This window comes from Natrix helvetica (genome assembly GCF_964273705.1).
Source record: "Natrix helvetica genome assembly, chromosome: 2".
NCBI classification, from domain to species: domain Eukaryota; kingdom Metazoa; phylum Chordata; class Lepidosauria; order Squamata; family Natricidae; genus Natrix; species Natrix helvetica.
Genome location: NC_138552.1, coordinates 161,584,983 through 161,611,414, shown reverse-complemented (window position 1 = coordinate 161,611,414; position 26,432 = coordinate 161,584,983). Strand labels below are relative to the sequence as shown.

The following is a 26,432-nucleotide window of genomic DNA, read 5'->3' as shown; positions in this document are numbered from 1 at the left end:
ATTTCGACTCTATACATTAATGTTAATTATTTTAAAATAATTTAACACCATTTTCTTAAAAATAATATAATGCTATATTTACACAAAAGGATTAAAAATTATTTTCCCCTAAGAAAGATTAAAGATGAAAAACTCATACCCAATTATAATATTTTTGCATTTCAAAACTCTGGCATTTTCAAAAACTGATTTTAAGTTTATTATGCTCTAGGATGTTCTTCTGAAATGGCAACAAGAGATAAAACATTTTGCAAAAAATAAACGCAGAAATTAGATGTGAAGACAATAAAAGGCATTTTTAACTTCCTATCTATTATTGACATTCCATGCTGTCTGTCTTTTGACTGGGGACAGATAATCTCCTGCAGGTGAATACATGAATCAGCCTTCAGGATGGAAATATTCAAAGCTTAATATTATACTTTTTCTAAAGATGGCTTGCCCAAGGGCACCTGTTTTTCTTAACTGATGGAAGCTAATCCAAGCCAGTTCTATGGAAAAGCTGCTTTAAACTTAATTTGAAATGAAACTGATGTTAAAAACTGATTCTATTTTACATGGCTGGTTTGTAGTACCAAGATTCATTGAAGAATCTTCAAACAGTAATCTTCAGAATTAAGATATGAAAAGCAAAAAACGCTTGTCTGTATTAGATAGGCCATAATGGTCATTTTACTCAGCAAATCTCGTTCCCTAGTGGTAGAAAAGTACAGAATGCGTTTTTTGGCTGGTTACCTCAGGCATTTGAACAAGCAAGAGAAAAAAAGTAAGTTACTCAACTGAATAATTAAGATAAAACCTGACTATTTCAATGAGGCTGGGGGAAAAATCAATCCTTCCTAAAAATGCTGCAAGATAATCCAAGATAACAGTGAAATTGTAACAATAGTGTGTGACAAAAACTCCGTAGATTTCCATACGAATGGTAAAAGTCAGGTTATTTTAGGCTCCTGAAATTCGAGAAGATAGGCCCAAGAGAAAGTAAGACAAACTTGTATTACATTAATTGATTCAGAAACAAGTGTGTTTCGATTTTTCGGCCCATATGTTGAACCCTGGTTTTGGCACTGAAACTAGCTTTATTATTGTAATGGACTGACATACACTCTACAGGATCCAGCAGAATTATCTAGTAAAATATATCATAGTAAAAAAGTCCTATTGTTACATTTAACAATGTTTCCCCTAAAGTACTTCTCACTACCAGCAGTTCAAAGGTGCCTTCCATTCTTCTGAGATTGATAAAATGAGGACCCAGACTGTTAGGGGCAATAAATTGCTTAGAGAGAGCTGTAAAGCACTATGAAGTGATATATAAGTCTATTGCTATTGCTATTGCTATTGCTATTGCTATTGCTATTCCTTCCTTCCTTCCTTCCTTCCTTCCTTCCTTCCTTCCTTCTTTTCTTCCTTCCCTCCCTCCCCTTTCTCTGGAATATGAAGAAATGAAATTGCTAATGTGGTTATTGTCTATATTGTGGGCAGTCACAAATGCTATAGCGGCAGAGAAGAATTTCACAAAAACTAATGGTACTATACATTTTTATGAAGTTCAATGATACATTCCTTAGTAGAGTCAATAACAGTGGTGGGTTCCGGACGGTACGCCCTGGTACGGGCGTACTAGTACCTGCTGGGAGCAGCAGGCACCATACCAGAATAGTGCTGCGGAGGGCCCACCTGCCCGCCTGCCCTCCTTACCTGTATTTGACCCAACTGGGCCATTTGCGCACACGCACGCAGTGTACGATGCCTGCTCGACGCTCCACCAAGCACCTGGAGCATCACAGGGCGGTGGGTGCGCATGAGTGCACAGTGTGCGTGCACATGGTTGACCCCCAGCCCCGTCGCACCGACGGGATCCGAAACCCACCACTGGTCAGTATCTTCAGGCATCTATAACTTGTAAATTATTTAAGTCAGTATACAAATGCAAATACAAATCTGTCTGACTATAATATTGTCTCAGAAAAAAAACCTGAATCTGTCCTGAGACTTCTCTCTTATTTACTTGGAAGATTTGCATCTTCAGCTGAACTGTTTATGAAGATTCTTGGTCATCCAGGTAGAGTTGCTTAGAAGTTGAGTCATGACAACTATATTTTTATTTGTTTGTTTGAAACATTTCTCTGCTTATCCAAGTAACTCCTTCAGGATAAACAATGAAATATTTCAACCCAAAATGAACAGAAATCTAGTTGTTATGACTCAACTTCTTCTCAATGTAGTTTGCGACTGATAACCCTAAATACCAGTTTACAATAAGCTCATCTTATTCCACACATAGAGGCTGGAATGAACAGCTCAGATAGAGAAACCAAAATGTGCCATTTTGTGTTTTTAGGAGAGCTGTCAATAGACTCCTAGTACTGCTTGTGAGAGGCAGAAACAAATTTCTAATTTCATCAGCTTTAGAGCACACTTTATGCATATGATAGAAAAGTGAATGAAGGCTTAAATCATAATGGCAATTATGATTATTTAAAGCCCCATTGTATTTTATGTTATTTTGACTACAGCAAACTATAAAAGTATATGTGCTTGACTCGGAGTATTGTTATGGTTAGTGTTATCTTTTTAAGCCCTGTACTAGCCTCCAAAGGCATTTTAGTATGCAAGTGTGGATTGATATCTTTTGAAAAGAACATTTGGTTCAGTCCTCTATGTAGCAACACTGCTGGATTTATTTTTTAAGTTTACTTATTGCACTTACATCTTTTCCTCTTTTTTTCTAACCCTAACCCTATGTGAATACCTTTGTGTATTATTCAGATAATAACCCTGTGAAATTTGGCTATTCTGAAAAATAATTATCACAGAATCTGGAGGCTGAGCCTTTTTCAGAAATCCACTCCAAACAGTCAGAGGACCTCTGGATCGGTCAGAGAAGGAAGGAAACCACTTGTTTTCTGCTCACATAGACCTCACCCTTACTATAGGATGCTGGGGAGTAGGAAATGGGCAGCCACAGAACAGAAAGAAGACTATCTTGTGCCATGTGTTTTTAACTTCTTTTTTTCTAATCTTGCTCATAGGTTATTCAGAGAGCCAAGTGCTGAAATAGGAATGGGGACAGTCATGTGTTAGTCCCCCCTAAAGCCCAGAATCTGCCTGGATGGCCTTGGGACAAACACTCCCTCACAGCCCAAATCAGGACAGGGCAATAAGGCAAGCCAGTTGATAAACAAAATCCTTCATTGCATTGTGCACTGTGGTGTTGATTTGAGAACTAGGCAGGTGTAGTGCAAAACAAGTGAACTCTGCCAAAAATCCAGGAAAAACAAACATGAAGAAAAATAGCCACTGTGCATTTATGTTATTTGCACCTCTATTAAATGATCACCAAGAGGAGCCTTCGACCAACTCCTCTGTAAAGGTCCACACAGACAAGAAATCCTGACAAAGGATGCAGAATTAGAAAAGGAAGGGGGAAACTCTACCTGTTTGGTCTGAAGATCACTTCTTTCTTCCAAATATTTTCTGAATGGGTTTGGCTGGACAGGCTCGTCTTCTTCTTTTATTATTATTTTTGCTTTTACAGTAGTTGGTCGGATTACCCCAGGCTTTGTCTAGTAGTGAAGAGAGAACATGATCACAAAAATATTAAATATGTCACAGGCCAGAATGACAAATATGCAATGTTTGAACCAATGCGAAAGCATAGAAGAATGTTTCAGAAAGAATGAACGAATATGAATATATATATATGTGTGTGTGCGTGCCAACTTTAACAGAGATTACATATAGTACAGAGAGTTTGGTCTACTAGGCAAGAAGTTCTAATCCAAATTTTTGAGATCATGTGCCAAAAAGTGAATATACTAGCCAGAACTGTTTCCGCCTTTCACATTCTTCATCAGTGGTTCAGGTCATGGGAACCCTCAAACTGGCTTGTTCGTTGTTCCTATATGGTAAATCACATGCTGGCACATGCCACCTTCTATGCTGGCACTGAAAACAAAGCACCTTAGCCCTGAGAAGCTTCAGTGTAGCATAATGGTTAACTGATGGGGTTTTAATTAGGGAGAGCCAGGTTCAAGTCCACCCTCAACCATGAAAACCTACTGAATGACTTACTTTTAGCTCATCTCTATCCCTCAGCCAGACCTACCTCACAGGGTTGTTGGAGGTATGCCCCCTTCAGTTCCTGGAGGAAAGGCGGGATATACATCTAATGAATAAATAAAGTAAAATGAAATATGTAATAGCTATAATGGTGCTTCCATGCATCCTGGGCATTAGGGGGCTATTACTGATGGCCTGGGCATTCAAATGAGGCTAGGTCAGAACTATGACTATGGGAAAGAAAACGAATACAATCCTTAAAACCTGAGAGTTTCTCTCTACCTCCCTAATTAGAATTTTACAATACAATAAAAGCATGAAAAATAAAGAATAAAGTGGGGAAACAAAAGAAGTGTGGGAAAAAGAAAACATACACTCTGTCCTTTCTATCAAATATTTGCCATCTTAGCCTTTTTAACTTTAACTCTAACTCTTTCTAATCCCCAATTTTTAAAAAAAAAATCAATTCTGCCTTTTCTCTTTTGGCAAAACATTTATATGAGTGTTCTGTTTACATCAACAGAAGCGCCTGGGACCTTAGTGTTTCTCTCTCTACCTCCAAGACGGCCCTTATTTGTATCATCCAGCAGTGCAACAGAAGAGAATACAATTGGATAGGAAGTGGAGGACAATGGGTTTTGTTTCCAAAACCCATACTTTAGTTTTTAGGGAGATTGAACTCTATCATGAGAACGAGACCTTATCCCTCCTGTTGGAGTTTTGTTTAACTTGTAATATACATGTGTTTCTGCTGGAGTTTTTGTTACCATAGCTATCATAATTAATCATGGTTGGGGAACAGGAATGATCAAGAGTGATAAAAAGCAAATGAAGGCAAGTATATGTGTCCCAGGATAATGTTGCAGGATCCAATCTGAGTTGGTCACAGGGACCGGAGGTTTATTTTTCCAAGCTTTTGGGTGCACCCTGGAGCCCATCACCATATATTAACATATTCTGGAGAGAGAGAAATTGTCTGATGATGGGCTCCAGCATGAGCCCGAAAACTTGCAAGTATCGGTCTTTGGTCCCAGTGACCAACTCAGATTGGATCCTGTAGTGATAAAAATATCTAATGTGGCCTTACTGCCATAGGTTGCCCAAGATACCCGCTGGTGATGCCCAAAGTTCATTGCACTGCCATACTTAGGGCTGGTTTGCCAAATATTGTTAGTGAAAAAGTATCACAAATCATCCCTTCCTTCTCCATCAAAAGCAGTTGTTTAAGATATACAGTGCAGAACATGTATGTGTGAGTTCTGGGGCGTAAGGGAGAGAACTGGAATTGGATTTCAGCACAAAAATGTCAGAAGTGTGCAGATCTCTATTGGAACCAAACTAGTACAGTTCTTAGCACACATTAAAAATTGAGGGCTTCGCATATCAGGTAGGACAATACAAAATAACAGAATTGGAAGCCCCCTTGGAGATCTTCTAGTCCAATCCCCTGCTCAAGCAAAAGACCCTATATCAGTGATGGTTAACCTTTTTGTCATCACGTGCTGAAAGTATGCATACAAGTGCTCACACTCATAATGCAATGCGTGCACGACACCCCCACGTACTCCCCCTACACATGTGCATGTGCCCCCTGCCCCGTGCATATGCACATGACCCTCCTGCCCCTCGTTTTGGGCCTAGCAGGCCTCCCTGAAGCCTCCAAAAACAGGGCAGGGAGAGAGCGCTATCCCCCCCTCCTCACTTCCCTATGAATGCACATGTAACCCCACATCCCCCCGCCCATTTGCGCACATCTCCTGCATGCGCCCCACCCCCAAGCATGCACAGCAGAGACCCAAAAATCAGCTGGCCAGCGAGAGGTACGCATGCATGCACAGTGGAGGTGAGCTGGGGCAACGGCTCGCATGCTCGAAGAGAGGGCTCCGTGTCCCACCTGTGGCACGCTTGCTATAGGTTTGCCATCACGGCCCTATACCATTTCAGATAAGTGATTGTCAAATCTTTTCTTAATTAGGGATGGCCCTACACATATAGTCAAGCATATAGTTTCCAGCGGAGCCAAATTATTTCCTTTTGACTTGCACATTCTTTCTTAAGAGAGTTCTGATATTAAGAAAAACATTTCCCCAGGACTTTTTCAATATAAGGATAATTCTGTGTGCCTGCTTTGATGCTACATCTTTATTGTTGGGTCTGCCACCATTGTGTATTTATGTGAAATTTTTATTCAAATCACATGAAGTTTGAGAATGTGATTCACTCAGTCACTCAACCTAATTAATATTCTGAAGAGGATAGTAGTGAACTAGAAAGGTACCTTATGTGTCCCAGTCACTGCAGGAGCCGTTAAGTAGAGATTGGCCTGGAACAAAGTATTTACAATATTAACTCAGTGAAAAGAATCTTCCTATTAAATCAGGGAGAGTTACTTATGTTAAGAAGAGAGGATTCAATAGTACACACTTCTGTGTCCATCTTTGTGGGGGGGGGGGTTGTTTTGACTTGGTTTGAGCATTTCTTTTGTCTTGAGAAAAATAAACGGGTGACGTTCAAGCAGAAAATTAACTGAGGGGCCAGCTGTTCTTTCTTTCCTTTTTTAATATAAACAATCAAAAATCATCACCATATTGCAGAACCATTTGAAATGTAAGCAAAGAGGAAAAGGTGCTAGAAAGAAGTATGCTCAGTAGCAATCTAAAGTATTCAAAGTATTTACCCAGTATTTATATTATAGACATACTAACGATGAAAACTATTCAATAGAAGCTTCCACATTTATAGCAAATAACCTGCAATTGCATATGTCTTACCCAATGATGGTGATAATATTTCAGCCGAGTGACAGAATAACCACTTCCATGCTGCTAACTGATCCCAAAGGACTGGCATAACATGGGCAGACCAAAGTTTGTTATTTCTCTGTTTTTGCTTTTATTGACTATATAGAACAAAATGAATCCACTTTCATTGTTTCTCCTTGGAATTGTCCATCAGAAAAATCAAGAAGCCAGATTATAAATAGGATGACCACGAGGTTCATTTTATAACCGAAGTCCCTCTATTTTGAGGATATCCACTGCTTGAATGTGCAGACCACATTTGGTGTAAAGATATGAATAAGAAGTCTTGGTATAAAATTAATAACGCATGTATGCTGGATTTTCTGATGTTACCTAAACATGGAACATTAACCTATCTTGAAATAGTCTTCACTTAACATTGATAATTGGGACTGACAACTTCATTTCTAAGTGACCTGGTCATAAAACGTGACATCACATGATCCTGCCAACTCACAATGACAGTTGTGGCAGCTCTAGTTGTCATCATTAAGTGAATCCTGCATGATTATTAAGCATGATGTTTCATGATCATCATTTGCGACTTCCTACCATCGTCCCCATTGACTTTACTTGTCAGAAGCCAGAACAAAGTTTGCAAATGGAAATCATGTAACTGTGAGACACTGCGATCATTGTAATTGCACATCATGATTGCCCAAATTGCAATTATAGAACCACAGGGATGCTGCAATGATCGCGGTTAGGAGGATCAGTCATAAATCTCCTTGTTAAGCACTGCTAGAATTTTGAACAATCACAAAAGATTGTTTTGTGAACAATCACAAAAGGACAATCACAAAAGAATTTTAAACAACCACAAAAGAGGAAAACCTAGAGTATATATGATTTTCTGTTTTAACTCACCTTACCATAAGCACTTGAGTGCTTATGTAGGTGACAAAGGAATCCATACTTCCGTAACTTGCTCCAATAAAACTCTCTTGCTAGACTATAGATTAATTATGATATATTTCTTGGAAATAAGCATAGGGACACAGATGGATATTAATCATATTGGCAGAAGTATGAAATAAAGATGAATTTGAGTAGGTTTATAATCATTATGTCATCCTGGAAAAAGTTGGTAAGAGTCAATATTGACTTGATGACATTTAATCAATACTTATAATCATGATGAGATTCTACATTCTTTTCTCCTAACTTTCATGTTATCCACATTGACTCCTGATGACTACAGGAAGTGGCACAAATAGCTTCTTCCTAGAATTTCTCTTAGTTCCTACCCATCAATCATTTACTAAGTAAACTTTCACTACAAAGCTTTAATATAAAATTAGGACTCCTGTTTCTGTGATGCAAAATTTCAGCCAACCTCTCTAGGACAGCAAATTGAGTTTTCTGCAGGTTTTTTCTGGTATCTGGATTTTTGCAGCTCTAGTTCTAGATTTTTGTGGTAGCCCTGAAGAATGAAACTCATTACCAATGTGTAATACAAAGTACATCAAAGAGAAATTAAAACATTTATTTATTTATATTGATTTTTTCCACCTTGTTTTTCAGCAGTTTGTTATTGATATGAGGGGGAAATGCAATTACTATCCTTTTATTTATCCTTATTAAAATGAAGTAGAAGGAAATCCAACTTTGTATCAGCATGTCTCCTCCACAAATCTTTATGATGACAGCTGCTGGGATAGAGATGAATAAAATCCAATGCTTTCCAATCCAAGGTTTTGATTATGATCTTTAAAGCGCTCCATGGCACAGGGCCTAGTTATATGCAGGATCGCATCCTGCCCCACACATCCCTACGACCAATTCGCGCACACAGAGAGGGACTTCTCCGGGTGCCGTCCGCCAAACAGTGTCGGGGGGCGACACCCAGGAGCAGAGCCTTCTCTGTGATGGGCCCAGCCCTGTGGAATGACCTCCCCCGTGATATCAGGATTATTTCCGACCTCCGCTCCTTCCGTGTACAGCTGAAGACCCACCTCTTTCAATTATCCGGCCTGGCTCAATCGCAATCGTAATCTTCCCATTCCTCCAAACTGTTTTTAAACTGTCTGTAAATATTAATTTTTTGGGTTTCTACAATTGGGGTATTTTAAAGCTGATTTTTAACTGTCTATTGATGTAATTTGTTTCCTCCTCCGTGTATGTATGTGTGTATGTATGTGTGTTGTATATGTATGTACATTTGGTGTTGTTATATATTTTTTATGTTTTATGCTCCATTGTACGCCGCCCCGAGTCCTACTTGGAAAGGGAGCGGCTAATAAATCCAAATTTATTATTATTATTATTATTATTATTCAATCTGATAGAAGCCAAAATTATAGCAATCGCAACTCACAATGTCGATTTGAAGGCAACATTCTTGCCTCTAACAAAATTGCAAGATGCTTTGATCAATGCTTAATTCAAAATGAAAAGAGAAAGGGAGGAAGGAAGGAAGGAAGGAAGGAAGGAAGGAAGGAAGGAAGGAAGGAAGGAGGAAGGAAGGAAGGAAGGCTATTCTCAGCTCTGCAAGGTCTCAGCCTAAAGCGCAGTTTTTGGAGACTCACTTAATTATTCAATCATTAGATGCAGAGTTCTCACAAGTCCTCTCAAAGGTGGAGTCCTGCTATTAAAAACAAATGTGAAGACCATATTATGAAGATACTTACATATTTGGTTTCCCGGCCAGCTGGCCTCTGTGGAGCAGTAGACACCTGCAAGGAATCCAACAACTTCATGTTAGAAAAGTTTGGCATTGTGCAGAAAACTTTTTTTTTTGCTAAATTGTCACATTTGGGCACTGCTGGAATTTGTTTTCCATTCCCACCCAACAGCAAAGACAGTAAGGAAGCTGTGGGTTGTATTAGAGGCGTGCAAGAGTAACTGTGCTCAAACAAACCTATCCCTTAACTTACCTTTTAACGCATTTCTCTTATCCTCGTCTTGCTGTTATGCTGTTTTTAAAGTTTTATGAGTTTTATTAAGTGTACAAGGAACCAAAAACACCAACATATCTGGAGGAAATACAAATAGTAATGCGACAAAGGCAACTAGCACAAAGGGCACAGTGGTGGAATTCATTTTTTTTTACTATCGGTTTGGTGGGCGTGGTATGGCTTGGTGGGCGTGGCAGGGGAAGGATACTGCAAAATCCCCATTTCCTCCCGATCAGCTGTGAGTCAGGAGGCAGATAATAGATGGGGGTGGGGCCAGTCGAAGGTGGTATTTACCGGTTCTCTGAACTACTCAAAATTTCCGCTACTGGTTCTCCAGAACTGGTCAGAACCTGCTGAATACCACCTCAGAAAGGGCTGAAAACCCATTGTAGAAAAACCTCTGAACTCAAAAAAGATAAGCAACCAAAAAACAGGACTCTCTGAGCTACCAAAAAAAAAAAGGAACATAAGCCTATCCTACCTCGTCAATCAACAGTTGATAAGTACCATATCTTATTTGACTGTGATTCTGACAAGCTCTCATCCCCTGATAAGTAATAGACAAAGACAGAGAAGTAGTGAGAATGGAATCTGAAACGGATGAACTGGATTCCAACCTATTAGAGGCCAACACAGAACTGTCTTTAGCTGCAAAATAACGGCTTGCTTATGGCCCACAAGGTCATATCTATATATTGATCAGCTGTCAGAGGCAAAGAAAAGCTAGAGGAAATAAAAAGGCTAGGAGAAGAAGGATTCCCTGGCTTTGTAAAGGAAGGTGGTGAGAATGCCAATACTGGCTAGTACACACACACACACACACACACACACACACACACACACACACAGAGAGAGAGAGAGAGAGAGAGAGAGAGAGAGAGAGAGAGAGAGAGAGAGAGAGAGAGAGAAACACACACACATACTGAAATACAATATTCTATGATACAGACAATGCAAACCTTAGCACTGGAGGGCCATTTGAAACATAAGTACTACAACTGGGGAAAAAGCATGTTATACAGGTAGTCCTTGATTTATGGCCACAACTGACCCCAAAGTTTTTGTTGTTAAGCGAGACATTTGTTAAGTGAGACATTTGTTAAGTGAAATTTGCCCCATTTTATGACCTTTCTTGCCTCAGTTGTGAAGTGAATCTGGATTCCCTACATTACCTGCAGTTGTTCAGTTTGTAACCTGGTTGTTAAGTGAAATCTGGCTTCCCCATTGACTGTGCTTGTCAGAAGGTTGCAGAAGGTGATCACATGACCCCGGGATGCTGCAACCGTCATAAATATGAACCCGTTGACAAGCATCTGAATTTTGATCACCTCACTATGAGGATGCTGCTAAGGTCGTAACTGTGGAAAATGGTCATGAATCACCTTTTTTTCCCAGTGCTGTTGCGATTTTAATGGTCATTGAATGAGCTGTTGTAAGTCGAGGACTACCTGTATATAGAAATAATCCACATAAATAGCCAAAAGAGAAAGCTCCTCCTGAAATCTGTCACAGTTGCTTAGGTGTAAAAGAACACTGACAGAATTAACAGAGATAACAAGACTCCCACACCACCAAGACTTTAAGAGGCTCCTGCTGTTGTTTCAACAACTCGTATTACCCCAAATGCTCTTAAGCTTTTTCTACACAGCTTTGGGATTCTGCCAACTGGAATATTTTAAAATATCTGTGCCTGCCACTCCTGACTCCTGGGAAGCTTGCCAAGGTGTAACGGGAGGGTACCTCCAGGAAAGTTTCTGATAAGATATATTCTTCAGGGAAAATATCCAGAAGGGCTGAAGGAGGGAGAGAAATTTGACTCAATGCACCCGTTACTATGCCTTCTCAGGAGGAGCTAATGAACTCAATATAGGACCTTGATGACATCAAATCAAGTTTGCCAAACATGACAATAACCACCAATTCATTAAAGGAGTTTCTACCTCTGCATGAAGGGGAGATACCTCTGCACCCAGTTAGCCAAACATCTGGATCATCAACAAACTCTGTGGCTGAGATTGCTCCATTAAGCAAGAAGAGGCGATGCCTCAGTATAAATCATGGGGAATTAAGAGTCCCTACAGAATCCTAAAATACTGATCAGGGGTCAAGAGGTGGAACTCTTGCCGAATTTCCCATGCAAGTCAGTTTAAATCCAGATGCCTTTGGTGACGAAAAAAGATTCTACAGGGCCGGTTAGATCCTTCGACCATCATCTATTATTTTCATGCAAATGATTCCATTTCTTTCAAACTGACTCCAGCATATGTAAAATTGGGGTAAAAACTACATTCATGTATAGCTCTTGTCAAAAAGATCAGAAGATGCTTCTTCATCTTTTTTCTCTTCCTGTTTTATTATTATTCACTGTTCTTCCTCATTTTCCACTTTTCTAATATTTGCATCGTTTTTATCTTTTTAAAAATTTCTTCGGTAAATGTTATATCAATGTTTTTTTAAAAAAATCAAATGCTGTTCTATGTTGTCAGAGTGAAAGCAAAAGAAAAGGTAAGGTAAGGTGACCAACCGTCCTCCTTTAGGGAGGACAGTCCTTCTTTTGTAAGTTCAGTCCTTCTTTTGTAAGTTCTGTCCTCCCTCGAAAAGTGTCCTCCTACATGTCCTCCTTTTTGATATTTGAAGGCTAATCTGTTGCGCGTTATGTGACGTATTTTATTAAACAGTTTTTAATGGTGTTTTTTTTACTTCATCGCAAGTATATTGGACAGATATTGAATCTTGTGTTGAATTTTTATCTAAAGAAATGCTAGACATTAAAATAGACGACAATTGTCTCTTTGAAGAAATTAGAAGACTGAATGTATATTTAAATTCTGAAAAATTAATACAATGGGAAAATCAACATGTTGAAATTGATAAAAGATGGGTGGATATTTTCAGCCATTTCAAAAATGAACATATTCCATGTGAACATTTATTTATACTTGTTCAATTTACGTTGTGCTGCCCTGGAATTAATGCAGCAGTTGAAACAGTTTTTTTCAATTGCCAATTATTTTTCGACAAGTGAGAAATCGAGATTGAATGTTGATACTCTAGCTGCAGCAGTTGCCGTAAAATTCAATATGAAGGATATTTCTTGTTCAGATATTTCCAATATATTGTTAGAAGATGATACATTAACAAAAAATATTAATTCAATGGAAAAATACTCATTTAAATAATAAACAGGCATGTAAGCATAATTACAATATAAAATGTTGCAAATGTTTTTTATTATGCATATATCATATTTTAGTGTATTATTGTTACAATGAATAAAATATTTCTTTTATTTATGATATATTTTTTCCAATTTATTTGTCCTCCTTTTCATTGTAAAAAAGTTGGTCACCTTAGGTAAGGGAACTTTACATCTCCCTTTTTACTACTTAAGTTTAGCAGTCATGTTCACATCCCTGTTTCAACAACAGCAACAAAAAATACCATTGAGACTTGTGGGGGGGGGATTCATTAGCAAAAGTACTTAGACTTATATACTGCTTCACCGTGCTTAACAGCCCTCTCTAAGGGGTTTATAGTGTTAGCATATTGGCCTCAACAATCTGGGTCCACATTTTACCCACCTCAGAAGGATGGAAGGCTGAGTCAACCTTGAGCCTGGTGAGATGTGAACTGTCAAATTGCAGGCAGCCAGCAAGCAGCAGAACAGTGGTGGGTTCCGCATTCTGTTGCAACCAGTATGGTTGCAAAGGGGCCCGGCGTCCTCCACATGAAATTGCGGAGTGTGCACGCACACGCGTGCAGCGCACACATGGGTTTTACCTTCCAGCGACACCTCCGCAAGCCTCCGCGATGCTCCAGTTCCTCGGCGGAGAGTCACGCAAGCGCTGTATGCGCCATACACGTGTGCGGAAGCGCCGAAGGCTTTAAAGACAGGTAAGGAGCATGGGCAGGCAGATGGGCCCTCGGGAACACCGTACCAGAACGGTACCCGGTGCTCCAGGCAGGCTCCAGTATGCCCGTACCACCTGCAACCCACCATTGCAGCAGAAGTAGCCTGCAGTACTGCACTCTAACCACTGTGCCACCGCGGCTCATTTTCATTAGCATTCTTATTCACTTACTTTGCCCGTATTTGAATCGAGTACGCTCTTCAGGGAGCCTGGAGAGGAATTACATTGGCGCTGTAAGAATGGATTGAAAAGAGCAGGTGTTCAATTACAGAAGGCGAAAGGAAGCAACCCAAACAATCAAGTGGCTGTAGACGTTAGCCTACCCTGGCCAAAGGCTCTTGCAAGACTTCATCAATAGCAGCGCAAAGTTCTTCCGTTTGTTGCCTGAGTTGGGCAGGCGAGCACATCTATGGGGTTTTTAAAGAGAGAAAATGATTTCCTCTGATTCTCAACTCCAGAGATTAAACATCTTGTTAGCACCGCTTCTTTCTCACAGGACCTGCTGCAGCAGCTGGTCCTTGACTCACAACCACAACTGAGCCCCAGATTTCCATTGGTAAACAAGATGACGTGAGCTTCGCCCATTTTACGTCTTTTCGGGTCACCATTGTTAAGTGAATCCACCGCATTGGTTAAGTTAGTAAGCACAGTTGTTAAATGGGTCTGGCTTCCCCCTTGACTTTGCTTGCGAGAAGGTAAACAAAAGGGATACTGCAACCGTCGTAAATGGGAGCCGGTTGCCAAGCTTTCTGATTTTGATCCCATGACCATGGGAATGCTGCAATGGTCGTAAGTGTAGGGGGAAAGGGGCCAAGAATCAGATTTTTTTCAGTGTCATTTTAACTTTGAATGGCCATTAAACAAATGGCTGTAAGTCAGGGACTATCTGTACTGAGATGAGTTCCACTTTGCGGAGCTATTTGATCAGCACTGCACTACTTTCGATGACCACTAGATGGTGCCTAGAATTTTGTGTTCTCTCTCTTGCTTTCTGCTTAGTGGTCATCAGAGTTTTGCAACCCAACCTGAAGGCTCCTGGTACTGGGGAAATTCCTTGGCATTCTTCTCTTGATAATACCCTTTCTCAAAACATAAAGACTGGGTGGTGCTATGCAGAATTTGGAAAGCTGAAGACATAAGTCTCTTATTTCAACTTTTTTTCTAGCTGAACACTTCCCTCTCCCTCCAACTTGCCATATGAATTTCCCACCAAGAAAAACGAAAGCCAAGGAGATCCCTTGTTGGTGCGCTTTCTGCATTTCATCCTGTTAAGTATATGGTAGTTTGCACAGTCCATGGCTCCGCAGTGGACCCCATGTCACTCAGATCATTACTCCATTCCAGATTTCAAATAGCTGCTTTGAATCAGATTCATTTTAGCAGCACCCTTGAGCCAAGAGGTTGCCGAATTTATGTGCAACAAGAGATTTTAGACTGTCTCAGAAGGTCTCAACAACCACAATGGGTTTTAACACATTGTGTTTGCTAATTGATAAAGTTCTTGCAATCTTGCACACATGCAGCCAGCATCTGCACAGGCGTCTTGTCTTCCCCACCCGTCCCCACTCCAGTTCATCCCAATTTAAACCCTACGTCATTTTTAGCTCATCTATGCAGTTGATGAAGACAGCTGGAGCTCACTAAAGCTTATACTTTTAAATAAAATGTATCCATTGGGAAAGCTGCGAAAAATTAAACCTTATTTGGGACCCTCCTTCTCCTTCTCCTCCTCCTCCTTCCTCTCCTCCCCAACCAGATTATTTACCAGGTGTTTCTAAAGTTGTGCAGCGTTTTCACTTCAAAGGCCAAATGGGGCTTCAGTGCTCATATGAGCTCACCATGAAACCAAAGGAGTCCTATAGGATTTGGCTCGATAGAGATTGAGGGGAGGAGGCATTTTTTTCTAGGATTGTGCAATTCCTTTAAATAGTTGCACAAGTTGCTCTGAAAACACTAATCCGTTTCCTGAAGTGTTTTTTTTTTTCACTTTCACATGCAAAGCATTGCACAGCCCAGTGTGTGTCACCTCCACGACATCCATAGCAGGGTGCAGGCTGAAGCAAATAATTCCCAGTTATTTCAGTTCTGATTGTGGAAATTTGATGAGAAAGCAATACAGCCAAAACGAAATGAATAAAATAAGAACCAATTAAACACGGAGAAATTAATTGTCACCTCTGAATGGGTATCCAGAGTTCTGTCCTCAACTTCCAGTTCTGCTTGGGTTTCTTCATCAAGTGCCTATGAATGAATTTGCATAATTCTGATATTAAGACAAGAATAACAGTAATAATCCACTTATGTAATATCTGATAAAGTAATTTATATCATAGACTAGTCAACTGTGACAGATAGTCAACTATCTAAGCATCATAATATAATTAAAATAAGCTCTTGTCTAATTTATGTCGTTGGTTAAGCAGCTGATTTTTGAACACACACAAATTTATGGGAGACAGCTCCAAAGCAGTGGTGTTTTTAAAATGTACACCTTAAAGTGTCCAATCTTCAAGTGATGACATGTTCTGGAGCATCTGAAGTTTCCAAGTGCTTTTCAAGAACACTTCCACGTAAATCATATGAGAACTGTTCAAAGGAAAGATGTCGTAAGAACTAGGTAACCATGAATAGTGCCTCCTGATCTCGAAACAGGCCCAACTGGTGCACAAAATAGAATTGTGCCAAGGGTCTCCTAGCCATGTCTACCACCTGTCCTTCAAGCAGTGCACCACCTGGAAGAGTGTGACACACACACACACCACCCAGGGTCATTAAGATGCACTGTTTTCTAAACCCTGCAGCAACTTATTATTTTACAAACACAACATCTGAGAACCCTGGAACCGCCTAATATTGCTTTTGACTAAAGAACACTCAACAAATGCCATGCTTGCAACCAAATTCCTGATTCCTTGGGAAACTACTTGTCACATGATGGATTCACAAGCTTGTTGAACTATAACTTATGCTTCATATAGTAAGCCATAAATCATGATTTGCAAATTTGCTGGTTCCATACATAATACAATATTAATGAACTGCATTTTAGCCGAGCACAAGGAGAATGCCACACACTGAGTCTAACTATGGTATCCTCTAGTACTGCCTAAAACAGTGATGGCGAACCTTTTTGCCATCACGTGCCAAAAGCGGGGGGAGCGCAGGGGGAGTCATGCACTGGAGTGACCACACCCATAATTCTATGTCCGCAACTCCCCACCTGAATCCCTCCCCTCCAGTCAGCTAGAACTGAAGAAGCTTCCTGGGTGAGAAGCAATACACTTAATGAAAAAAAAACAAACCAAGAAAGGTCAGTTGCCTTTTGAAAAAGCATTTTTGGGACAGCCATGACCTGGATGATTGACAATCTCCTTACATACCAACTGCTTTCTTTTCATTTGTCTCACCTTAAAAGAGGAAGGACAGAAGTAACCATCAGTGTTGTGCCTGAATAGGACGCGTCAATCTCCTTTTTTGCAGCCTCAAAGGCCAGCAAACAGTTTTAACAGAGTTATCTGCTTATGCCCTTAATTTCAAAATTAATATTAACACCAGCTCATATCTTTGGGCACCCAACTAACCTTCTGTTCCAGAAGCAGTGTGTTTGTTGGGATGGCGGCAAATGTCTTGTAGCTTGCATTGATCTTGTGTGACTGTAAATCATAATTAGAAAGGGGAAAGATGTGATAGCGTTCAAACTAATTCCTTTAAGACTTCAATATGAATGCTGTCTTAGTATAAGGGAGAAAAAAGTTACACAGTAAAATGATTTTCTGCCTTTTTAAAGTATCCACCTCAATGCCATAATTTATGTCATGGGGTTCCCTTTATAATTTATTTCCGAGGCTGGATATCTATTCATATATTTTAGTCAACACAGATACTTTTTTCTTTCTGTCCCTAGATGAGATATATTCAGTTACAAGCTCACTGAGACCCTTGTAAAAAGAGATAGATGACTACCTTTATGGGGTAATTTTTCTTACGCTATCTCAGTGTGAATCCCAAACTTGTTAACCAAGTAAAAGTACAATATCCAAACTGAGAAGGAAAGGATATTCAGCAAAGAAGAAGAAACTTTTTTGCCTTGTTCATTAGCTCTTCCGCTATTTCGCTTATTAGGCAATACAAAACATTAATTAACCAAAACATCTCAGAAACTGCTTGGAATAGTTTCACTCTCAATGTCATTCAACCTTCAGAAAAAGTGGGAATTCTTTGACCATCCTTTAATAAGATTCAATGCTCTTTTTAACAACTCATAGGATGTTCTGCAAGGCAATTGTAACAAATTACATACATTACATACATGTTTTCCTGTTGTCCCCGCTTTTTTAAGTTAGGGCAGGGGTGTCAAACTCGATTTCATTGTGGGCCACATCAAGGTTGTGTTTGATCTCGGGTGGGCATGGCCAGCTCTGCATCACTCGAGTTTGCAGTGGCCCGAGCGCTCTATCAGTGAAAATGAGCTCCTGAGTTCTGCTTTTGGCTGAGATGGCCACCTGCAATGCTCTGCCAGCAAAAACAGAGCTTGCGAGGGCCACACGCTGCCCTCCCAAGCTCCATTTTTGCTGGCAGAGGCACCGTGGGCTGTCCCTTCGCTATTTCCAGTGGAGCCCCATGGGCCCGATCTAAGTACTCCATGGGCCAGATCACTTCCTTTTATTTTTTTCTGGCATATTGTAAAGCTTTGAAAGCAGAGGTGGTATTCAGTTGGTTCTCTCTGGTTTGGGAGAACCAGTGATGTGCAGTCAGGTGAGTCAGGGGAGGCACAGCCTCACCACTGTCATCATGAAAAGAAAAAAAATGTAAAAGGAAAAAGGCGAGAGCTGAAGTCAGGCTGAGCTAGTTGCTGCCTCACCGTGGATGACTCTGCTTAACTGTTTAAAAAACCCACTAAAAAGCGCCCTCTACTATGAGGCAGGAGAACTGTATGCCTCATCTAGTCTGACTTTAGGCATTTTATGATCACTCGAGCAGAGTTAAGCAAGGGTTAAAAGCCTAAAAATTCCTGACATAGGTGGGGCATGCAGTTTTCCTGCCTCATAGTAGAGGGCACTCGTTTGGGAAGGGCTTCTTCAGAGTTGAAATCCTCTCTGAAACAGCTAGAAAAGGTACTTGTGGGTCGGAGGGAGGGGAAAGAATTCAAACTTCATCCTCTTGGTTTTGGGCAAAGGCTGGAGGGAAGGACCCTGGCTCACTTGTGCTCTCCCTCCCCAGGTGTAGTTTGATTGCAGGCAGAGCCACGTTGCCTTTTCAAACCTGTAATCAGTGAAGCTGGGCTGGATCCTTCCGGGACTGGGGGGAAATGTGTGTGCTCTAGTATGGCTCTTTGACTGGCTTCCTGCCTCCTCCTGTGGTCTCCTCGCTGGTGCTCTACCTCCAATCCAACTTTGTGTGTGTGTTTGTTTGAGAGAGAGTGAGTGAGAGAGAGGGAAGGGGGTAGGAGAGATTGTCCAATCCAACTTCTCTCTCTGTGTGTGTGAGTGTGTGTATGTGTGTGTTTGAGAGAGGGGGGAGGGAGGGAGGGAGGGAGGAAGTAGGGAAAGGGAGAAGAAAAAGAAAAAGAAAGAAGGAAACTTCTTTCGCAAAGGAGAAAAACAAATGCTGTCGCAAGTCTAAAAAAATTTGAAACCCACCACTGTGTCAGTGCCTCACCAGCCATAAACCTCACCGCACGTCACTGGGGCGAACCAATAGCAGCAGCTGCAGGAGGCTCCACCCACACACCCCAATGTAATGTGTGAGCCCTGCGCATGCACAGAAGGTGGTGCACATGCACAGATGTGGCACATGTGAGTGAAGTAAGCGTGCACACATGCTTACATTTGCAAATCAGTAGGGAAGGTAAGTGAATCCCACTGCTGATTGAAAGACAAATTTAATTTCTCTTAAATCATCACTATTCTCGTCCTCACTTTCCTTGCTATCCCACAATTTGCATCCCCAGCATGACAAGAACTTTAGTTATCTAAACCAAATGTGAGTAACTCTTACGAGACAAAGTGGATCTGGCAGCTCACTGATCTCCCTTGTACAGTCATTTGTCAGCATTAAAATTAGCACTAAACGCCATTTGTTTTACTTTATTCTTCGCTGCTTGCATTTCATCCTGTCCCCTGAGTAAGAATTTTGACTCTGCAGGGTCCCTTTGAATAAAGTTGGAAAGCTGGGATTTAATTAGGGATTCTGCCTGTACATGCCCAGCTGCAAATATGACAGGAGGGCTTCCATCATCGCCTAGCTCCTGCCCACCTAGCAGTTTGAAAGCATGCAAATGCAAGTAGATAAATAGGTACCACTTCAGCGGAGAGGAAACAGCTGTCTGTAACATCCTGGTGGCCACATGACCATGGAAACATCCTCAGATAGTGCTGCTTAATGGCCCTTGAAATGGAAATAACCATCGCCCCCTATACTTGGTTACAACTAGCAGAGTAAAATCCACAGAGGCGCCTTTCCTTTTTTCTTCTGCTTGTGTAGAATTTCAGATAGTAGAACTGTACCTTTGACATGCCACATGTATTATGTGTACTGTCACAGAAGAACTGCAATAGTACTCACAGACAAGAGTTCAACATGCAGCAAGAGGCAGTATCATTATTACCACTCTCCCGAGTCATGGTGTTTTACTGTTCAGATGACAATGAGTTAAGTATGGAGCTGGAGAAGGTTAGATCCTACTATGGATCCAGAGGTGGGTTCCTACCAGTTCGGACCAGTTCAGCCGAACTGGTAGTAACTTGGCAGCCTGGGTCACTGGAACCAGCAGCAACCCTGGCCTGCCACGCCCCCGAACCGGTTTTCTCGGTGGCGCCATAGGTGCTGCCATCTTGTTTTTGCCTTCTGCGCATGTGCAGAGCAATTTTTGTTGCACGGCGCAACAAAACCAGCAGTAGCGGCAGTCGGAATCCACCCCTGCATGGATTCTATCAGCAAAGGAATTTCAGCTGGTAGGATTGAGCAGAGGAGCCTTTTCTGCCATGGATCTTCTCCCTTTGGAAGATCTTGCCACAGGGGGTTCAGCCTTCAGGAAAAGTTTTAAGACTTGGCTATGCTGGTTGGCTTGGAGTCCTGAAGGGGAAGCTGTTGGCTGGAGATGGTTGGTGTAGTAAGGCACCACAGTTTTCTATTCTAAACCCAGAGTTTTTAGTTAGTTAGCTTGGGGTTTGGTTGGGTTGATTTTTGTTTTTGTAATTTTAACCTATTTTATATTTATAAGTGTTTTTATATTTGTATATTTTATCACATTGTAAGCTGCTCAGAGTAGCCTCAAACCACAAAATGGATGACAAATAAATTTAATAATAGTGGATGAAAACCCAAAATAACTGGAGCGGCACTTGAATACCATTGGCACTGACAAATTCACCATCAGTCAATTGCAAAAGGCAGCTTCACTCGAAACAACTTACATCCACAGTGATACCTCTAAGACCACCAAACATCCACATCTGCCTACCCCAGGTCCTTGAGAAGGACTCAATAGGTGAACAAAAATGCCAAGTCCAGTCTGAACATCTGGATGACTGTGTGACAAACATAAAAATAATTATTCATGGCTGTTCAACCCTGTTGTGGATTTAAGACTTTTCAGTTGCACCACCAGTCATTCTTCAGGTTTACACTGGATCTAGGCCAATGGGGAAATTCAAATGTTTTTACTACCGGTTCTGTGGGCATGGCTTGGTGGGCATAGTGTGGCTTGGTGGGTGTGGCAGGGGAAGGATACTGCAAAATCTCCATTCCCTCCTCACTCTGGGGCCAGCCAGAGGTGACATTTGCCGGTTTTCTAAACTACTCAAAATTTCCACTACCGGTTCTCCAGAACCTATTGGATTTCACCCCTTATCTAGGCATGCTGTTCAGCCTGTGACTTATTTTGCAAACATCTAGATCACAGCAGATTGGGAGTGGCAATTGACGTAGAAAACGAGCAAGCAAGAAATGTGTCAACCAGACGTTTTCCCCACAAGTACTGTAACATTAATTGCCTCAACCTGAAGTGTATTTATTTTTGTAAGAAAGAAATCTGAGATTTGATGCAGACACTGGAAAAGTAACAGGAAGCTCTTCCTTTAGGGCTCATTTTCTAAGACCTATGATAGGTGTCCTTCACAAAAAGGGTGCCACAGTTGGAAGTACTCTAGTCTTCACAATGTAGAGGGCTTAAACTGATGGAATGTTTTAATTACTGAAATAGGACTCAGAGCTCATTTAAAAAATACCTGTGGCTGTATGTCTGAAGAGAACAGACTAGTTGCATGCTGTTTCCTGGTGTAAATGTAAATGAAATAATTAATAGGATGTATGAAGTGTAAGCACTACGTAAAAATTGCCCACCTCAGGGAAAAGGAGTGGAAACCATATAAAACTTCATTAAGGGACAACATATAGCATGTTCTCTCTAGTCCTATGTAGCATTGTATCTCTCTAGCCTCCGAGCTGAATGAAAACAATAGAATGGTCACCTTACTCTGTGTGTGTGTTTGTGTGTGTGTGCGCGTGCGCGTGGGCGCAAGAGGGTACTATCCAGGGGTGGGCTTCAAAAATTTTACCAAGGGGCTATTTGCCAGGTTGCTGGGTGGGCGTGGCCATGGTGGGTGTGGCCTAGTCAGCCTCCTGCACGATGGCGCGAGCAGGGCGTTTTTGCCCTCCCTGGGCTCCGGAGGCTTTCCTCGAGCCTTCGTGAGGGCAAAAATTGCCTCCCCAGGCTCCGGAGGCCCTCTGGAGGCCGGTAACAAGCTTGTTTCTGGCCTTCCTGAACTTCCAATTGGCCCGTTTTTCGCCCTCCCCAAGCCTCCATGCGTGCCCTCCACTTACCTGCATCCGAAATGGGCTACGTGGGGACTCCTGGGAGGGGCGGAGTGGGTGGGGCCAGCCAGGATTGGGATTTGGTGGTTCTCTGAACTGCACAGAATCTTAGCTAGAGGTTCTCCCGAACCCCTGCGAACCCCCAGCAGCCCAGCCCTGGTACTATCAGCTTGCACTGATCTGGCCTGCAGACCCACATAAATTGAGGAAGGTTTCAGATAAGGCACTTAAGAACATTTCCTGCAATCACAGAGGAACCTGTTGTCACCTGGAGTGATGTTATTAAAACTGAAAGTTAACTGTTCTCCTATATTATAATTTTAATTATCCCTTATGCTGTCCACAATGCTTGACGGTCTGCACGGTTGTTGAGCATCCTTATCAATGAAAGCTTTAACCATCTACAAAACAGATACTGGAATGGAATAGCAACCAGTGCCAAATCACTACATTGCAGTTAAAGGGATTTCTGAAATTGCCTTTGAGAGAGAGCTGCGTGCTGAAATATCATCCTAAATGGGGAGATGAGTTGTTTGTATGCATGAAAGAGACATTTGCATCTGCAAATTTGGCTCAAACAGAATGTAAAAACATCCTTTACAGATGGGGGATGAATGTAAAAATAGCATGTAATTATTAGCAGTCTTCATACATGTGATTTATTATAAACTAGCATATGCTATGATTTACACGAAGAACTGATTTTATATGTAAATATTTGTAACCAGTAACAGAACTGCTGTCTGTTATACTGAAGTTAATTTTAAGCATTTTCACAGATCAAAGTTAATTCCTACCAGCAGCAATCATTGGTTTTGATTAAGGGGGTCTTCAAACCAGCCCACTCTTACCACAAACCTGATTGTTACCATGAGGTAACAATTAACAAGGCCAGTTTGTAGCATACTTAAATAAATTAAACCAGTGCAGCCTCCTCAGTTCTTTCTTGTACTGATGAACACAGATTGAATTGTCAGACTCTCATGAATAAAATACTAGAGAAATACTCTCTGTGTACAGGTAGTCCTCAACTTATGACCATAATCGAGCCCCAAGTTTACGTTGTTCAGTGAGAAATTTGTTTAATGAATTTTGCCCCATTTTATGACTTCTCTTGCCACATTAGTTAAGTGAATCACTTCAGTTCTTAAATTAGTGACACAATTGTTGATTGAATTTGGTTTCCCCGTTGACTTTGTTTGTCAGAAGATTGCGAAAGGAGATGACCTGACTCAGGGACACTGCAACCATCATAAATGTGAGTCCATTGTCAATTTACATTTTACATTTACATCCAAATGTAAGCCATGTGATTCTGCAACAGTCATAAGGGTGAAAAGTGGTCATAAGTCACTTTTTTCAGGGCTGTTGTAACTTTGAGCAGTCACTAAATGAACTGTTGTAAATCAAGGACTACCTGTAACTCACCTGTTTGTGAAATGTAATAATTCTGAAACTTTACAAGCATGCTAAAAGATACTATCTCAGGCTGCAAACAAACAAAAAAAGTTGATTTGGAAATTTGGAAAATCAAATGCGGAATTTAAGCTTTGCGAATACATCCCTACATATCCAGATTGCCATAAATCTCTTTAGCATATAAGATCCCCCCCGCTCTAATTACAAATGCAATTATGTCTATATTTACAATTTTCTTTTAATTGGGGTGCCATTTTCCTGGAACAGAAATGGAAAAGGATTAGAGGAATAGAAAGAAGCAATCAGATAGAGTACCTGAGGAGTCTTATTCTCACAATCAGAAGGCAAGGAAAAGGACAGCGGTGAGCTAGTCTGCCTTGATCTTGACAACTGTGGGCAAGGAGAATGCTTTCTGGCCAGGGATCCGGGTGGTGTTATCGCTGGTGGGGACTTGTGTCTTGAGCAGGGCGAACAAGCTCTGAAGTTTGAATGAAGAGAGGATGATGCGTTTGTCTGAAGCAAAGGGGAGTTGATGTCACAGCCTGGAGGAATAGATGATGGTGAGTCTTGATGATAAAAAGGCCAATGAGTTGATAAATTTGCACCTCGGTCCTTTGCAGAGGCACATAGCAAATGTTCTTTAGGCTGATTACTAGAATGCACAGGAGCTGGAGAGTAAGACAGTTTTTGTGCTGTGGGAGAGACTGTGGGCCTTTGGTTGACCGCAAGAGTTGGCGCTGGATGGGACTTGGCAGTGAGAGTGGGAGACCAGGTGTGTACTTTTGTAGACTTCTCTGGCTCTCGTGTTTTGATGACCCTTTGCCTCAAAACATGGGGAGATAAGGAAAAGCTGGTCACTTTGGGTTTTAACAGAGGAGAGACGACTGTTTTCCTGTAGGAGGAAATTGTGGGTGACAAAGGACGCAGTTTGTCAGGGGAACGTGCCCCGGTATCAAGCGTCCATTTAGGGGACAGAGACCAGGTTTGAAGGGTAGGACTGGACCTAGAGGAAACCATCCTATTCCTTGGCGCATTAGAAAGCCCAGAAAAGTAACCTTCACTTTGGTACGGGGAATCAGACCTAAAGATAGAAAACTGGGAAGCAGCTTTCTTGGGAATGGGAGGGGTAGTTTTAAATTTCTGCTCAGTTGCCAGATTTGAAGAATCAAAGGAATTGGGAGAAAAAGTGGCAGGGCAGGATGCGGGAGAAAATGGCCTTTTTGGAGAAGACCCTGACTTCAGAATAGCAGTCAAAAGAGAAAGTCTAGTTGGAAGAGGAGATTTAACTCTAGACACTGGCGGGTTCCCACTAAAGGGCATTTGGCTACAGTGGCTGTTTACATTATATATATTTGAGGAGGATCCATGTAGAGAAGGTGGCAGTTGGGTGGGACTTGGTGATAAGACGTGTGTTGTAATATGAATGGGAGCCTGGGGCCAGGGGACCAGTTTCTTGGGAGGAAGAGGAGAACAGGCCTGAGGGGACGAGCCCTGAAGAACATCTGTTGAAGTGACAACCTGTGAAGCAGGACAGGGATCCTTGCTTAACGACAGCGACAAACAGGTGGGCTCCTTTTCGGGTTTGTGACCTTGAACATTGTGGGGTAACTGACCATGATCTACAAGGGTCTCAAATGAGGAAGGAAGTATTTTCAGTGTGGAGGAAGGTAAACTGGAAGAAGAAGTAGTAGACTGGAAATAGGTAGATGTCTGGTGGATGCAGGATCCATTGGCAGACCTCCACTGGCTATGAGATTCTTGCTGAGAAGAAGCCTGGTGGCCTGAAACGGCCAGTCCGTGTTCTACTTTCAGATTAGTTGGAGAAAGTAAAGGAGCAGCAGGTGATTTATGGGAAAGATGATCAGAAGCAGACAGAGGAGAAGTTAACTGGAGGGGGGAAAGAAAAAGAAGAAAAGATTAGAATCAAATCTGGAACGTCTACTGAGTTCTTTACCTGGGAGTGAGGCTGTCTTAATTTTCAGAATTAAATAGCAGAGTGAGATGCTAAAGCTCTGGTATTTAATTTTAAACTATTCACGTCCATTTTTATTGGCATAAAATAAATTATCTGTTTCCCACAGCTGTTGCCCAATCGTATCATAACTTTGCAAAAATATGAATGAAAACAATTCTGAGAAGTGAACTGAAAAGACCCTACTCGCCCTTTCTGTCAATCGTCCTTCAATTTGACCAAATAGCTGAAATCAATGGTACATGCAGCTTCTCATACATACATGCCAAGGATGTTGATCAGCCAATGGGCATGTCCCTTAGTCTTTCCTGGCTATTTAAAAAAAAAACTTCTTTCAATGAAATCAGATGTTCCACGGGGGTTTCTCAAGCTTTTTTTATCAGAAATGTTTTTAAATACCAATTACTGCCCATAAATACCCATTATGGAAAAATAATTTACATGGGATAATACCAGCGGTGAAATTCAATTTTTTTTTACTACTGGTTCTGTGGGCATGGCTTGGTGAGCTTATCAGGGGAAGGATAATGCAAAATCCCCATTCCTTCCCCAC

The 26,432-nt window shown here is 41.3% G+C and overlaps 1 protein-coding gene across 1 annotated transcript in view; it reads right to left on the bottom strand.

The window, feature by feature from the left end:
• Nucleotides 1-26,432, bottom strand: part of MLIP (muscular LMNA interacting protein) — a 72,691-nt gene that overhangs the window by 12,164 nt on the left and 34,095 nt on the right. The window contains exons 4-12 of the mRNA XM_081945557.1: nucleotides 24,223-25,794; nucleotides 17,256-17,327; nucleotides 15,850-15,915; nucleotides 13,998-14,081; nucleotides 13,846-13,905; nucleotides 9,497-9,541; nucleotides 6,344-6,388; nucleotides 4,112-4,171; nucleotides 3,441-3,569 (exon numbers count right to left, since the gene is read on the bottom strand). Coding sequence (XP_081801683.1) covers nucleotides 3,441-3,569; nucleotides 4,112-4,171; nucleotides 6,344-6,388; nucleotides 9,497-9,541; nucleotides 13,846-13,905; nucleotides 13,998-14,081; nucleotides 15,850-15,915; nucleotides 17,256-17,327; nucleotides 24,223-25,794 — 2,133 coding nt within the window. The remainder of the gene's footprint in view (nucleotides 1-3,440; nucleotides 3,570-4,111; nucleotides 4,172-6,343; nucleotides 6,389-9,496; nucleotides 9,542-13,845; nucleotides 13,906-13,997; nucleotides 14,082-15,849; nucleotides 15,916-17,255; nucleotides 17,328-24,222; nucleotides 25,795-26,432) is intronic.